Source organism: Morus notabilis, unplaced genomic scaffold, assembly GCF_000414095.1.
Source record: "Morus notabilis unplaced genomic scaffold, ASM41409v2 Scaffold250, whole genome shotgun sequence".
Lineage (NCBI taxonomy): Eukaryota > Viridiplantae > Streptophyta > Magnoliopsida > Rosales > Moraceae > Morus > Morus notabilis.
The window spans coordinates 203,618-221,287 of record NW_010358072.1 but is presented as its reverse complement, the minus strand read 5'-3'; the positions used below and the strand labels follow the sequence as shown (position 1 = coordinate 221,287).

At 38.6% G+C, this 17,670-nt stretch overlaps 2 protein-coding genes across 2 annotated transcripts; both read right to left on the bottom strand.

The window, feature by feature from the left end:
• Positions 1-1,787: 1,787 nt before the first annotated feature.
• On the bottom strand, positions 1,788-10,939 carry LOC21397591 (CST complex subunit CTC1). Its single transcript, XM_024161309.1, has 5 exons — positions 10,811-10,939; positions 10,546-10,660; positions 10,091-10,422; positions 2,388-2,557; positions 1,788-2,220 (listed from the first exon to the last, which is right to left on the bottom strand). Exons 1-5 carry the CDS (start codon positions 10,904-10,906, stop codon positions 2,196-2,198), a joined length of 738 nt encoding a protein of 245 aa, XP_024017077.1. The 5' UTR covers positions 10,907-10,939; the 3' UTR covers positions 1,788-2,195.
• Positions 10,940-10,945: 6 nt separating this feature from the next.
• On the bottom strand, positions 10,946-16,089 carry LOC21397590 (CST complex subunit CTC1; the record flags this gene model as incomplete). Its single annotated transcript, XM_024161323.1, has 13 exons — positions 14,956-16,089; positions 14,740-14,858; positions 14,324-14,398; positions 14,136-14,214; positions 13,959-14,030; positions 13,781-13,852; positions 13,512-13,706; positions 13,239-13,343; positions 12,790-13,065; positions 12,135-12,623; positions 11,391-12,008; positions 11,205-11,296; positions 10,946-11,012 (listed from the first exon to the last, which is right to left on the bottom strand). Coding segments are annotated over exons 1-13 (3,393 nt in total), but the record flags the coding sequence as incomplete, so codon positions are not given.
• Positions 16,090-17,670: the final 1,581 nt, after the last annotated feature.

The window sequence follows — 17,670 nt, the reverse complement described above, 5'->3', positions numbered from 1 at the left end:
TATATATATATATAAACCTTCATCCAAATGCATGATATTAGCATTAGCTGTCACAAAAACCCAATCTGGATTCAAGCCTGATTTGACTCCTCTATTCTCTAATGGGTTTGAGCCGGGGCACTAGATACTGGCACAGAGGTTACAGAGCCGTTAGCCCTGGGTATTGGGGCGTTGATCCTACCGTCGATGCAAGAAGAGCATTTTCTTTCAGCCCAACTCTCCACGTCAAACTGGCCATAACCCATGATTCTCTTGCCTGAGCACATTCGCCCAACAACCACTGCGATTACGCCCAAGATCATGATCACAATCAGCACGGCAATGACGGGACCAATCGACCCATGGCTCACGTGGACATTGTTGTAAGACGGTTGTGTCGCTACTGTTACTACTGGTGGAGCTTGCTGGTTGAGAGGCAATGACATTTTGGCAAAATCCAGAGGACCCTAGTTTCTTAAAATTAACATGGAAAAAGAAAGCAGAGTATAATGGGGAATCATGAAAATTCTCTTCAGTAGTATTTTGATAAATAGAATGATGAAATGCTGAGAGATTGTGTAGAGAAAGCGTTTAAGGACCGTATTTGGTTCTAGGTTCTAGAGATGGCAAAATTTGTACCAAGGGAGGAGAAAGAGAGATGTCAAAGAGCCTTAGAAAACATTGGATTCACACCGAGTTAGATCAATTTTTTGGGCAGTAATTGCAGACTACTTTTTATCGACAATGTAAGGACTTCAACGTTCAAACAATAAAATTATGCCATCTGAGAATACCCAGTCGACGCCTGCAACATACTAGCAAATATGCATTGAAGTTCAGAACGTACACACACATATATAGCTCAAGGGTCTTGAAGAAAAAAAGTAATAATTAATAAAATTTTGAGGAGAATGGAGTGATAATGAGCCATTGGTCCTCCTAGTATTAATAACTCTACCTCCCTATTATCAAAATAGACATTTGACCAACCCTATAATGATGACGACCAGGGAGTTATTTCGACAATGACCCGTCACCCTCAGCAATTCCTTGAGAAATTCAAAGCAATTTCAATTACCACTTTAAATCGGTTTCAGCTATATTTGGTTTTCATGGATCCATCTTAAAACCTCATAATAAGTGCTTGTGCATGTCCCCAAGGAATAAATTGGACCACTGCGAAAGGCTCATGGATCTAAAGACCATAAAGTTTTCCAAGTAAATATGTGCAAAAAAAGCTGCATCCTTAACTCACTTCACGTGGTACAATGAAAAACTTTTTAAGATTTCATATCATCGGAAAATGAGGCTAGACAAGCAAGCTACTTGCTAAAAGGGGACGCCAATTCCTGTCTCACACTACCATATTGTTGACCGAAAATATAATTGTAGACTGATATATGACAAACAACTCTGAAAGTATCAGCAATGATTCCCACTATATAACAAAATGGACTAACATCGAGTAAGTCATTCTTTATGCATAATATAGCCCGTTTATGAATAAGAATACAAGAAGCAAGGTAACCATTTGATATTGTCATGGTCCGGGATACCAATTGTCACGGGTTGGGATTTTTAGGTTGCGGAATACGACCGTGCGACGCCAAGACTCCCCGAGTCAAGGCCAGCCTTCCTCACAATCAAGCCATCTTGTGCGCATGCATCCTGATTCACACCTATGAGCATCGCTTACAACTAACTCTCACATGCTAGCAGCATGGCTGCATTCATGTGCAGAGGCTCAGTGCCTCCAACACTAGCCGACCTATGACATCTTGGCCCAAGGCCAACCGGCATGTCTTCCAGCTGATCCGTCTCAATCCTTAGCGCATCTCTTGTGCACCACGGCCCTAAGGGTTCCCCAAGTCTAAGGCCAAGCCCCTAGGCCAACAAACTCCAACTGCACAAGCATGTTGCCCAAGCAACTCATCCCCGACTTTGCAGCCCCACACTAGGCCGCCCAGGTCATGTATACGACGTTCCCTCCGTGTCCTGCTGATCATCGAGTCCCGTGAGTGTGGCTGACCCTTGAGCCAACTCACGTTGGGCTCCTCGTGTGCCTAGGATGCACCACGGGGCCCTTGGATGTCACACGGTGTGCCTCACGTGGGGGATTCCGCATGCGGACCGAAAGAACATGGCTCAACCTCCTGGCCATAAGGCCTCCGCAATATTGGCCCCGCAGGCCAATACTGTCCACAAGACATCTTGACTTATGGAGACGCATGGCAGCTATATCTTCAATAATAGTAGATCAAACATGAGCAATATACAACAATTGCGACTTCTAGCAATGGCGATGTGCCATGGATTGAACTGGAGAAGATGTTACATACAAGACATGGAATATACACGTAAAATTTCAAAGTGTACATCCAACTATATTAAAGGTTAAATGCATTTACCTGTCTAAGAGTTCTTGAATCACATCCCTGGCCTCGGTAAAAGCGTTTGTATGACGAACTTCTTTGGCCCATATGTTTTGCATGGAACTTGTACTCATCTCCATATGCAAGAGTTTTTCTTTCTCCAACTGGCCAACAGCATCTGAATCCATAAATGAGGCAACAATCGTCTGCAAAGAAGGAACAAGCGTCTGTTTAATTTCCTCTTGTGAAGCAAAAAACGATCACTTTTGTTTATTTTCCTAAGAAAATTGATGGATAACATTAAAAATTAAGAAAAAAAAGTAATATCAGGATGTTAGCAGATAAGATCTATCTTTTAGAGAGAATAAGTCAGAGATTTTATTTAATTAGTTTGTTACTCCTAATTATGTAACTCCGCCTATGCATTTGTATAGCCAGTCCCAAGTCTAGATAAAGGAGGAAGGTTGCAGTAGGTTGACGGCCAGCGTAAAAATAAGTCACTTTCATGGATTTCACTCACATAGAATCTATTGGGGCGTTCTCTACGTGTGACGCGCTATGCCGGGCCCCGGGTATAGTGTTAAATAGGCAAGGGGGGTCTTCGCACATTCATGGACGTGTGCGGGGAGAAAAGCGAGCCCATGCACCATGTCGAGCCCCGGATATGGTGAAAAATATGTAGGGGGGTCCTTGCACATTCATGGATGTGTGCAAGGGGCAGAGCTAGCCCATGATACGAAAATTCGTTTAGGTAGTTGGAATGTAGGTTCTTTAACTGGTAAATCTATGGAGTTAGTAGATGTTATGGTAAAAAGAAGAATTAACATTTTATGCTTACAAAAAACGAAGTGGACAGAAGAGAAAGCAAAGGAGATTGGAAATTTGAGACACAAGTTATGGCATACAGGTTGGGAAATGAATCGCAACGGAGTTGGTACTCTAGTGGACAAAACTGTGAATGATGACGTAGTTGAGATTAAGTGAATAGGGGATAGAATTATTATGCTCAAATTGGTACTAGGAAATAAGTTCATCTATGTAGTTAGTGCTTACGCTCCACAAATATGATTGGATGCGGAAACTAAAGTCAAGTTCTGGAAAGACATGGATGACTTAGTGTGTCGTATAGTCAATGAGGATAACATTTTCATTGGAGGAGATTTCAATGGGCATGTTGGTAAGGATAGGGAAAACTTCGAAAGGATCCATGGTGGTTTTAGTTTTGGAGCTCGAAACGAAGAAGGGAAATCTATTTTGGAATTTGCGTTGAGACATGATTTTATCATAACAAACACATTTTTCAAGAAAAGAGATTCTCACTTGATAACTTTTAAGAATGGAAAGAACTTAAGCCAGATAGATTATTTTCTCACCAGGTATAGAGATCGTTCTCCATGTAAGAATTGTAAAGTAATTCCTGGAGAAGCGCTAGCCACCCAACATAGGTTAGTGATCTTAGATGTGAGCATTAAGCTTTACAATAGAAGGATTAAGATAAACCACCTCCCACGAACTCGTTGGTGGCATTTGAAGGGAATAAAACAATTGGCCTTTAAAGAGAAGTTGTTAGATGATGCTACTTGGTCATATGTAGGTGATGTAAATACTATGTGAGATGCCATGACCAGCTGCATTAGAAAAGTGGCAAAGGAGGTCCTAGGGGAATCTAGAGGTTAAGGCCCCCCTGGGAAAGAAACTTGGAGGTGGAGTGAGGAAGTTCAAAAGGCTATTAAGACCAAGAGGGATTTATATAGAGATTTACCAAAGCGTAAGGATGTTGAAACTTTTGTATAAAGAAGCGAAGAAAGAAGCTAAGCGAGCAGTTAATAAGACTCGTTCTACTTGCTTAGATGAGGTATATAGGAAACTTGGGACAAGAGAAGGATATATATAAACTAGCTAAGATAAGAGAAAGGAAATATCATGACCTAAATCAAGAGAGGTGTGTTAAGGATGATACGGATCAGGTTCTGACAAGAGATAAAGACATTAGGGAAACGTGGAGGAGTTACTTTGAGAAGCTTTATAATGATGATCATGCGATAGGGTTTGACAATCTTAGGTCACAAGGAGAACCTAATGTGATGTATACAAGAGAAATCAGAGTCTCGGAAGTTAAAACTGCACTACGAAAGATGAAAAAGGGGAAGGCATGTGGGCCAGATGATATTCCAATAGAAGTTTGGATGGCGTTAGGAGATGCTGGAATTGTACTCTGATTCCTCTTGTATACATCACATTAGGTTCTCCTTGTGACCTAAGATTGTCAAACTCTATCGCATGATCATCATTATAAAGCTTCTCAAAGTAACTCCTCCACGTTTCCCTAATGTCTTTATCTCTTGTCAGAACTTGATCCGTATCATCCTTAACACACCTCTCTTGATTTAGGTCATGACACTTCCTTTCTCTTATCTTAGCTAGTTTATATATATCCTTCTCTCCTTCTCTTGTCCCAAGTTTCCTATATACCTCATCTAATGAGATACTAAAGAAGAAGCATATGCCTGATGCATGGAGGAAAAGTATTTTTGTCCCCATCTTCAAGAATAAAGGAGATGTGTTGAATTGTAACAATTATAGGGGCATAAAGTTAATAAGCCACACTATAAAACTTTGAGAGAGAGTTATCGAAAGAAGATTAAGGACCACAACTACCATCTCAGGTAACCAATTTGGCTTCATGCCAAGCAGATCAACCACGGAAGCCATTTTTCTTCTTAGGATGCTGATGGAAAGGTACAGAGAAGCTAAGACGGACCTACATATGGTCTTTTATAGATTTAAAAAAGGCATATGATAGGGTGCCAATGAAAGTTTTATGGTGGGTGCTAGAAAAGAGAGGAGTGCATGTGAGGTATATTAAGGTAATTAAGAATATGTACGATGGGGTGGTCACGAGTGTGAGAACTACTGAAGGCTACACGGCGGAGTTCCCCATTCGGATCGGCCTTCATCAAGGATCTGCTTTAGTCCTTATCTTTTCACCATCGTGATGGATGAGCTGACAAGAGAAATCTAAAATAGAGTTCCTTGGTGTATACTTTTGCAGATGATATAGTTTTAGTTTATGAACATATGGAAAGAGTTAACCGTAAGTTATAGCTGTGGAGACAAACTCTCGAGACGAAGATATTTAAGTTAAGTAGGATGAAAACTAAATGCATGCATTGTAGGTTTAGTAACTCAAGTAATCAGAGTGATGAAATTTAATTAGATGGTGTGGAGATTGGGGCTTATAGGAAGTTTAGGTACCTTACGTCTATAGTGCAGTATGAAGGAGATATAGAAGAGGATATTCAACATAGGGATAAGACAGGGTGGGTTAAGTGGAAGAATGCTACGGGAGTTTTATGTGATGGCAAGATGCCTATTAAGTTGAAAGAAAGTTCTATAGGACTGTAATCCGCCCGACTGTGTTATATGGTAGTGAATGTTGGGCTATTAAGAGACAACATATATTTAAGATGAGTGTGGTAGAAATGCGTATGTTAAGATGGATGAGTGACCATACGAGAATGGATCGCATAAAGAATGAAGTTATTCGTAATAAAATAAGTGTAACACCAATAGAAGATAAGGTGTGTGAAGGCCGCTTGGGGTGGTACGGGCATGTCCAACATAGACCGCTAGAAACACCAGTTCGTGCTTGGAATGACATTCTTATACCTAATACTAGGAGAGGGAGGGGTAAACCGAGAATTACATGGACCGAAGTTATTAGGAAAGACATTCTAGATCTAGGCCTTCAGGATAGTTTAATTTCGAACAGAGCCGTGTGAAAAAGTGAAATCCATATAGTCGACCCCAATTAAGTTGGGATTAAGGCTTGTTGTTGTTGTTGTTGTTGTTACTTCCGATTATGTAGATTAGGAGTTATTAGTTTGTAGTTTGTTGAAGATATGAGTATCGGTATCAATTATACCGAATATGGAAAATATTGGGCTAATCATAAGAGATTAAGTCAAAGAGCCTAATTGAAGAAGATTAGGAAAGTAATGATTAGGATTGATTTTGTACTGCAATTAACATTCCATATTTACTAGTCTTTCCTATAATAGTTTTCCTCTGTAATTAGCATTTAAGGATATGTTGTACGCCTACCGAATAATACAATTTCATAGTTCTTTCTTCTCCATATTTCTCTAGATGGTATCAGAGCATTGATCCCTTTTGCTCGAACCCTAGCCATCCTCTTACAACCCTAGCAATCCTTTGAACCCTAGTCGTCCCAGCCATCCTTCCATAATGTCTGAAACAATGTCAGAGTCCACAAATACTACTGTAAACTAGTCAAAACCCACTGAAACTGATGCGTCTAGGCCTCATGTCCCTGCCCATGATTCCCATTATGTCCAGATCACTACAATACGATTGAATGGGGAAAACTTTCTGCGTTGGTCACAATCTGTGCGCATGTACATCCACGGGAGAGGGAAGATTGGTTACTTGACCGGAGAAAAGAAGGAACCAGCCCAGGAGGTCCTTCTCATCCAACTTGGGACGCTGAAAACTCTATGGTGATGGCATGGTTAGTGAATTCCATGGAAGAAGAGATCAGCTCAAGCTACATGTGTTATCACACCGCTAAAGAGTTTTGGGACAATGTCAACCAAATGTACTCAGACTTGGGAAATCAGTCCCAAGTGTATGAATTAACACTGAAACTCGGAGAAATCCGCCAAGGTGAGAGAAGTGTCACAAAATACTTTAATTCTTTGAAACTTTTGTGGCGGGATCTAGACTTATTTAGTGACTATGAGTGGAAATCTCCTAAGGACTGCAACCACTATAAGAAAACCTTGGAGGATAATCGTATTTTTAAATTCCTTATTGGACTCAATGTTGAGTTTGATGAGGTTAGAGGGCGAATAATAGGCAGACAGCCCCTTCCATCCCTGGGAGAAGTTTTTTCTGAGGTTCGTGGAGAGGAAAGCCGTAGACTTGTCATGCTTGGTCCTCGGAAAACTGAGGAGAAACCTCACGTGTGGTGTGATCACTGCAACAAGCCACGCCATACGTGTGAAACATGCTAGAAGCTTCACGGGAAACCAAGGGAAACATAAAGGACGATTCAATTCCTCACCTGCTGCACATGAAGCCGCGACTGTCCCATTTACCAAGGAGCAGGTTGATCACATTCTTAAACTGCTGAAATCTAACTCGGGATTATCGGGTACTCCTAGTGCTTCTCTTGCTCAAACAGGTAGAGAATCAATTGCCTTATCTTGCTGTTTTTCCGATTCTGCTCGGATTATAGATTCAGGAGCTTCTGACCACATGACCAGTTTTTCTCACTTATTTGATACTTATACTCCTTGTTCTGGCCATGAAAAAATTTGTATAGCAGATGGATCTTTTTCTCCCATTGCCGGCAAAGGTTTGATAAAATTATCTAGCTCTTTAACACTTAAATCTGTTCTCCATGTACCTAAACTTGCATGTGTAACCTTCTATCAGTGAGCAAGTTGTCTAAGGATTCTAATTGTCATCTCACTTTCTTTGAATCTCATTGTGTTTCAGGAGAGGAACTCAGGGAGAATGATTGGCAGTGCTAACATGATAGATGACCTTTACTATTTAGAAGATGGAAACTCCAAGACTAAAAAAGCTCAAAGCTTAAGTAGTATTAGTTCTATCTCTGTTAAGGATCAAATAATGCTTTGGCACTATAGACTACGACATCCTAGTTTTCCCTATCTAAAAACATTATTTCCTATGTTATTTCGTGGTGTGGATTACTCCAAACTTTATTGTGAGAATTGCATCTTATCAAAAAGTCAGAGGACTACTTTTTTCTCAAAACCTTATCAATCCTCAAAACCATTTTATTTATTTCACAGTGATGTTTGGGGTCCTTCAAGGATCAAAACTCTTTCTGGTAAAAAATGGTTTGCTGGGGTGCAAACCAATAGAGACTCCAATTGAACAAGGAGGCAAGGAAAAATTGATTGATGGAGAGATGGCTAATAGAGAAAAAAATCAACGAATGGTGGTATAACTAATACACCTCTCGCATACAAGACCAGACATCGCCTTCGCAATAAGCGTGGTAAGCCAACACATGCATTCACCGTGCCAAGGACACTTCGAAGCTGTTTATCGAATATTGAGATACCTCAAGAAGACTCCGGGAAGAGGATTATTTTTTGGAAAAGAAGAAAATAGAAGAGTGGAAATCTTCACTGATGCAGATTGGGCCGAATCTGTCAAAGATAGGAAATCAACATCCGGATATTGCACACGCCTCTGGGGAAATTTGGTGACTTGACGCAGTAAAAAACAATCCGTAGTAGCGAGGAGCAGTGCTGAAGCTTAATACAGAGCCATGGCTCATGGTATTTGTGAAGCAATTTGGTTGAAACGGTTACTAGAAGAGTTGAAGATCAGTTGTGAGTTTCCTATGCAACTCTATTGCGATAACAAGGCCACAATCAGCATAGCACACAACCTAGTCTATCATGATAGAACTAAACATGTGGTGGTGGATAGACACTTTGGGGTTGTTCTTTTGCATTTTTAAGTTAGGGTGATTTGAGTGATGATTTTGAGTTGAGTTTGAGTTATAACTTGAGTTAAAGTTGTAACTTGAGTTTGTGTTTAGACATGTATATTTGAGTTATGATTTGAATTAAGAATCTTTTTGAGTTTATGTTTGGGTGAATCAAAACTTAAATTAATATTTAGATAGTATTTTAATAAAAACTAAATGGTGATGAAAAATTTTAATAGGGTATATGGATGGGGTTTTATTCGTCTTTTCGTTGTGAATGCATAGAAAAAAAAAATCATCTCAATCAGAATTTAAACAAAAAAGTTATGACATTTTTAAGAATAGAAAAAATATTGTTCAATAACTTGAGTTCAAGTTTATGAACTCGAGTTGAAGAGGAAACTTAAATTCGAGTTTAGCCCCGAACTCGAGGACTCAAGTTTAAACTCAAGTTTTACAAAAGAACATGAACTTGAATAAAGTTGTAACTCGAGTTCAAATTTTTTCTGAGTTTTGTTGCAAAAGAACAACCCCTCTATTACTGAAAAACTAGAGAAGGAAATTATTAGCATTGAGTACATTCCTACAGGCCAATAGGTTGCGGATATACTCACCAAAGGACTTCCTGGACCAACGTTCGAGTACTTAGTAGGCAAGCTTAGGCTCATTGACATCTACAGCCAAGCTTGAGGGGGAGTGTTAGCAGATAAGATCTATCTTTTAGAGAGAATAAGTCAAAGAGATTTTATTTAATTAGTTTGTCATTTCCGATTATGTAGATTAGGAGTTATCAGTTAGTTGTTTAAATTCAAATAAAGTAGATTAGTTGGTAGAAATTATTCTACCGAGATCCTAGAAGAGGATTATAGACTCGATGGTCAAACCTTGGTCTATTTAAATGTACTTCCATTTTTATTAATAAAGCAAGGCAGATTAATTCACATCTGTGTTCACAGGATGAACAGAAAATTTGTTCAGTATACTAATTTTTGTGAGCATTTCTTTCCTGCAATATTTGGTAGATGTTTTAACAATATACCAATTTTGACATTAGTTGCCATTATAAATTTGGGACAACTTAAATTTTGACCGGCTAAAATTCCATTTCCATGTTTTGTTACCGCATTCCACTTCCACATGGTGATAAACATCCCTAAAAACATCGTATAATTAGCCTAGTTTATTGCATCTAGCATGTATATTAAAGTCTCCCCACAAATCAATTCCACAAAGCACATGAACTTACCCAAAATGGGCCAAAGCAAGCATTGAAGACAACATATCTGAGGAAGTTCTCATCTGAGCCACTGAGGGTGTTATCTGAACTGACAGAAACAACAAGGTCCTGGCAAGAAGAATCGAACAGTGATCCAAAGTTTTTTACTGTAATCGTGTCATGCTTCTCTAAAATTCTCTCAAGATGATATCTGATGGTGTAGCGAGTATTATCCATCTTAAACCCCTTTAACGTCCAGACATTGCTTTTGTAAGCTCCCTTTGGAAGTTCTTCATGCAACTTTAGCAAGGTCGATGCTCTTTCAGCATTTGCCCAACAACAACATGGGAATGATCCATCATCTAGACAAGGGGAAAGAAAAAGAAATACATCATACATTTATGTTCTTTCATGAGAAGATTTACCCGTATTTAAAGCATCATGTATTGATCACAATAATCAAGTAATAGAGACGCATTTCCTACCCAAAACAAAACCAGCAATTGGAATGTCAATTTGATGCTGCCTGGAACGGAACTCCAATGGGAGATGGACATCTTTTTTACAGTTAGTGAAAACCAGTATATTGACAGCAACAACCTGTCACAACAACCAACAGCCTTATTTTTGTGGGGAACTAATACAACAATGGTAAGCTGCCACCCAGGAACAAGAGCCCGAATAGAAAGAAGTTTGACAAAGGGACAAAATTAACGTGCTTAAAAGAGTATACAAGATTATAAGAATTACCCGGCAATGAAACCGCATTAGCTCACGATCTGGATGTTGAACCAACTCTGATATCAGACCCGAAGAAAAAGTGCCCAGAGAGGCAACAAGCTTCATGTCTGAAACAAGGCTTGTGCATTTTTCACTGCATGATTTGTTCACTGTCTTTATGGAATGAATTACAATGAACGATACAGGTGTCAGCATCCATTTATTCTGGCTCCTGAAAAGTCATGTTGAAAATTTACAAAATCTAAAGAAGAAGTTCTAATCTACGCCATCCAAAGGTGGCAATAAGAATTATATTGCGATTGCGTTGTGGAGAGAATAAGATATATCATGTATGAAAAAAGGAAATAAAGTATCAATACACAATTCTCTAAGAAAATGCTCAATGCATGATGAGATTGCATACCGCAATTCAAGAACTCGATGAAAGGTTGCATCTACACCAGGCCCAAAGCCAGGAGGAAAAACATGTTTGCTCAAAGAACCGACTACCTTCACCTGTTTCATTCAAATAATGCAAGGAGATGGCTTGTAATCTTTTAAAATAACATGCCAAAAGGAGAAGGAAAAAAAAACAATTTTTGACAATTACAATTTGATGTTCCACCATGACATGAAAACAAGAAGTGGTTGCAACTCCGCTAAACAATCTTGACCCGAGAGGATCACCATGATTTTGGCTGTTTCCATGCATGTCGACACCATGTACGGTAACCACATGACCTCGCAAAGATACTAAATTTCCTTCGGGTAACAAGAAATTAATATTGGGCAAGAGAGGAGCAGATGCCACATCCCCGATGCATGAAAATAATTCAGCAATTCCTTCAGGTCTCACAGCTGGTTTAATCAAGCGCTCTTCCAGTTCACTCATGTTCACCTCCAAAATATCTCTCATATTTGCAGGCAGGCAGAGAGAAACATCTGAACAGGATTCTAAACAATCACGATTTGGCATCTGGAGACATAACTCATTGTAAGCCTCAGAAGAAACCACGTCACCACCAATGTGACAAGAATTATCTGACGGAGGACAGTTTGCTAAATTAGTAGGTGGAAGAACATCATCAGGAGTTAATGAAAGGCTCCAGAGATGCAGTTTAGACGAAGCAAGAACTTTAACACCACTGACATAATCAGAATCCTTAAAATTACAGAAAGAATCTTCTTTATAATGCTCTGTAATGTAATAGCAACCAATCTGCAACAGCTGGAAGTACATGAAAATGAACACAAGTTTACATGAAAGTGAAGGTTCATCAAGAAATTATTCTTATACCAATATCGGATAAGAAACCATGATTGAGAGAGAGAGAGAGAGAGAGCCGTCATATACCTGATATATATGAAAGTTTTCAGGCTTAAACTCCAGGAATACCTTATGTGAGCTTCGTCTGCAAAGGCCATGGCCATTTAAATTGGATCCTGAGTAATTCAAGATGACTGAACGAACGACACTCTGATTTTTAGCTACTTTAATGGTCGCAGAAGCAGGAATCTCATGAGAAGTGCAGTTGCAGCAGCTGTGTTTCCCACTGGGTTCAACATCAGAATTAGAGCAAGTCCTCAGTCGCTCAGCATTATGAGGAATATCTACTAAACCTGACAATTCCCTGCTTGATGCATGATCAACTTTACGTCTTTTTGAAATATGTTCTTGATCATTTTTTCCATTACAATGTTCCATGCACTTCTTCGGCTGATCTCCTGAATTCTTAGTTGCATGCACAAATCCATCTTTTCTGGCAACAGATAAATTCCAAGAAAGAATAACAGCCTCGGCAAACATGCTTGGTGGATCTGACATAGCTGTGTCACCTTGAAACTGTTACATTGATACAAGCAATTAGAAGATTAAGAGTTTCAAAGTTTTTTTTCCCAAATATCTTTTTCCCTTCTTGCTATTCCATTGGGATAATGGACTAAAACAGAAATTTTTAGAGCATACTGTTAAGTGTTAACAACCATCAAGAAACTGTAGTTGGGCATACCTTTTCTAGTGCAGGAAATTTATGCGTTACTTGAAGCATATGATAAGTTTGACTTTCAAGTCTCTCCAAATCTTCTCCAAATTCAATGCGAGGATAAAAGGAAACGTTTCTGCAAGCAGTATTCCGCAGGTGAAAGTAAACATAAACCGTCAAGTTTTCATCCCTTGCTAAAGGAATAAAGTTAAATATACTTCTACATGAGAAACACTTGTCGAGCAATTCCAGATTATCTGCCAGTCTGGGCATGCCTTCAATAATAAGATTATAGTCGACTACCTGAAAAGCGAAAAAACAGGCTAAGCAACTTAAAAGGCAGAATGAACCTAACAAATTAATGCACCTTCTCTCCCAGCCCAACAGATCGTTACATAAATCATAGAGAATGAATTGTGACTTGAAAGAAACTGTTCAATGAATTGTGACTTGAAAGAAACTGTTCAAAATGTAACCTCAAATATACTGTTGGAATTCCAGGTTGATGGAAGATCCGGTACAATAACATCAATTCTACCAGTGGCATCAACCAACTGCAATCTTCCAGAAGTTGGAGAAATCTGGATGATTAACATATAGTTATGATTAGATGAACTGAAGATCATAATTACCAAATAGGCAAAAGATGGTCAATCAACTCAACTCTTCTTCAGTATAAAGTACACAATCAACTCGAAGGGTGCTGGCAATTGAAACAATTTGAACTTGCGGATAAATAAACCACAAACCTTCAGATTTCCAATTAAGACGATGCCTATATCTTCACTTGAGAAAATCTTTCTAATTGACTGATCATAAGGTCTCCCTTCACATAAGAGAAGACTGTATAGGTTCTCCTTTTGCAATGTTTTATCATGTTCCAATTGTATCATTCTCATCCATTTGGCATGACAATGGTTGATGAAGGTAACTATAGGCACAATCTGAAATAATGAAGAGAATACAGCATCAGGATAGCTTAGTATGTGGTTCGCATTGAACCACAATAAAGACTTACCAACATCAGGTTACCACTGCGTCCTTCACAACCACATGAATCATGCTTGCACAGCAACATAAATATTCCATGCTGCCAAAAGGAATTTTCTTATAGATATGGTACAGAATTATAAGAGGATAATCTCCAAGGTAGAAATGTTTTTGGTTCAATGAATTGTCATTCCCTTATTAATTACCTTATTCACTGAAGATAGAAACATTGATGAAGGTAATTGTGAATTGGCATAGATCTGAACCAGTCCTTCCCTCTGGTAGCACCTTGCAATTGTCATACTCATCAGATAATAACATAACAAGTACTGCGTATAGGAAAGAAATCTTAAAGTATCTGAAAATATATAGAGGAGAGTTACATGTTTTGATCCCAATATCTCCTTCTCAGATAATATACCAGCAAACTTTTTCCGGAAACATGACACGAGAAGCAACACCCTGAAATCAAATTAATTAACTTAATAAATTCAACAGGAATCTTATAATTTTCAAACGTTCCACAGAGCCATGAAGTTTCCGTACCAAACAAGTATGAAAAATTGCATACCATAATCTGGCAGAAAAGGTTAAAGACTCAATAAAGTTCCCCATGACACTTCTTGAATCTGAAAGTATGTGACACCTGCAGCATATAATTGAATTATTTATTCTTTCTACGTTGGCATATTTACGAAGAAAAAAGCATTTTAGTTTCTACAAGGGGGAACAAAACAAGAAAGGATAAATATGAAGTCAAAACCACAACCAGGGCAGAGTCGGGGGAAATTATTCCCCATTTTCCTTTACATAATTCAATGACTCAATGGTATATTCAAACAAATTCACATTCCAGTTCTTTCCGCATATAACCCGAATCAAAGAATCAGCAAAACTAAAAAGAAATAAATTTTCACCATTTGGTCTGAAGATGCCTCTCAATAGACCCGCAGACAAAATAAAAATATTGACGTTCAAAAAGCATACCCAGTAACGAATGGAGAGAAGCATTCGATAGTGATGCTAGTCTTGTAGCAAGCACCAAGTATAAGCATCTTCGTCCAAGAAAATTTTGGATTCACAAAATGAACATTCTTCACAGATATCTAAAGAGAAACCAACAATTAGAGAAAAAAGAATATAATCGTGTTTGTATCAAAATACTAACTTGATGTCGGAAACTAACAAAGAATCCTTGCTTACAAGAGCGCCAATCCTGAGACTATGCGGTGCAGTAAACAAATGGCTGGTTAACAAAAGCCACACTTCATGGTCAAGCTCAACGACCATCCCTTGCATATATACACCTTTCACTATGCCAGTATAAGAACCACATTCTCCTTTCCCCTCTACATAAGTTTGGTTACCAGGAACAAATTTCTCCTGAAATCTGGGAACATGTAGATAAGACTTCTCCGAAGTAACATACATTAAAATGGACTCTTCATTTCCTATATAAACTAACTTCTTTTTCAAGCCTGATATAGTCACAACTTTGCCGATAAGTTTCACAATCACAGGGTGCCAAGATGAAGCTGACACGCAAAAATACACGATAACGGGCTTGGTAAAATTATGAGCATTCTGCTCTTGAACCGAGCAATTCAATATGGTAAAGGACTCCTTAGAATTGCATAATCTGCACTCACAGACCAAAATTCGAACCAAAAAACCTCGAATATTAAAAGATGGTTTTAAATTAGAACCCGTGGTGCTCCGCGAGTTGCTATCGCCGGACGTGCAGGGATTCACAGAAATCGGGCTAACCGACTCCAGTGAGCCGTGAAGACGATAGCGAGACTTGGAACTATTCTCACAGCCACGGGAAGAGCTCGGAGCTAACGGAAAAGAGTCCCCGTCCAAACACCGAGGACGACCATTCTCGGAGTCCGGGAAACTCCACCGGATAATCTCCAAGAACCCACCGACACGCTTAATAGGAATGAAATTCCAAGCAAGAACACGGATTTTCTTTCCGATGATGAATGGATCGAGGTCAAGAATGTCGCAACAAATAGTAGCCGAACCATCTGAAAACTGGAAGCAACTGTTGCAGAAGCACCGAATGCTAGAGTTAGAAGAAGAGGCGCCATCCGAAACGGCTGGGAGGGTTAAGTTTCCATCGATAATGGCAGGATAATTGAGAGGAGTGAGAATTCTAGGGTTAGGGTTAGAAGTGGAGTTGGAAGGAATAGGGCGTGTGGATTGGTTGGAAAGTGATGATTGGGGAGAAATTGAAGGGCGTCGGAGGTCTGAGTCGAGAGAGTCGGCGCCGGTGAGAGGACGGCCGCCATGGATAAGCTCTGCGATGCTGAAGATTCTCGGTTTTTTCGCCATTTTTGTAGCGACAGAGAAGGGACTGAAATGGCTGTGTAAGAAGGAGAACGCGCCAGAATTTCAAAATCTTCTCTCCAGAGCGAGGGAGCCAGGAAGGGCAACCAACAGAGAGGGAATGAGAACGACCAGTTTGTAAGGGCTGATAGGTAAGTTGGGTTGGGCCAACCCAATACGTTACACAGTCCAACTTTAGGCCCGTATGAGTTTCTTGGTTGGGCCGAGTTTGAGCCTTGAATTGATGCAAGGCATCTGCCTCAGGCGAAAGCACGGAAGATATATATAAGAGAAGAGAAAACTAGAAAAATACGCACAAACTCATTCTAAAATAATTTTATTTTTTATATAAAAATAAAAATAAAAACGTCTTCAATTTCAAATAAAAATTATTTTTAAAAATATATTTAATAATTTTATTAAAAAATTATTTTCAGTATAAAAAAACTCATTAATATCTCTCTTTTTCTCTCTCTGTTCAAGAGAGGAAGAAATGAAACAAAAAATAAAAAACGACTAAAATTTATTTTTCATTTCTCTCTCATTTTATACTAAACTAAAAAATCATTTTCATTTCTATTTTTTATCTTTATTGCGCCAAACGCTGTTTTAAAAATATTTTCTTTTTCTCTCAAAAAGTGTGAAAAATAAAAACATGATCAATTCCAAACACAAATAAAAATGAAAGCGTTTTTAATTTTAAATAAAAATTATTTTTAAAAATATATTTAATAATTTTATTAAAAAATTATTTTCAGTATAAAAAAACTCATTAATATCTCTCTTTTTCTCTCTCTGTTCAAGAGAGGAAGAAATGAAACAAAAAATAAAAAACGACTAAAATTTATTTTTCATTTCTCTCTCATTTTATACTAAACTAAAAAATCATTTTCATTTCTATTTTTTATCTTTATTGCGCCAAACGCTGTTTTAAAAATATTTTCTTTTTCTCTCAAAAAGTGTGAAAAATAAAAACATGATCAATTCCAAACACAGCCTATATGTTTAGATTTTTATTTTTTATTAATATTTTTTCAGTCAAATAACAAATTAGTTAAAAAAATTTATCAAAAATAAAGAGAAAATCTAAACTCATCCGCTCTAAGATAAATTCAACGATTTTCTCAAATACCACGGATTTTCACTGTGGATAGATGTTTGTCAGAGAGAAAAAAACTCTCAATTTCTCACACAACAATTAAAAAAGAGAACCTGCATGGACTGAAGTGCCCTCATCTAATTTAGGACTTTCTTTTTAATCTCATGCTCTTCCCCTCTCATCCGACGAGGAAGTTGACTCCCCCACCCCCTCCCTTTCTCCCTGTCTCCCTCCCTCCCTTCCTCCCTTCCTTCCTGCTGCCCCACGTCAGGCTTCCATAGGAAATATATGGAGCTTAGAAATGAAGCTACCTTTGAGATCTATTTACGACCACCACCTTAAGTGTCGTTCGTTGTCGTCGTGAAGCTCCTTCTTACGGCCTTTCGACGGTGCTGCGAAGCTGGGTCTGTGGTGGTAAAATTGGATTTGTAGGAACACAATCAGATCTGCAACATTTTTTTTATTTTTTTGATTTTCTGTGTTTGAGA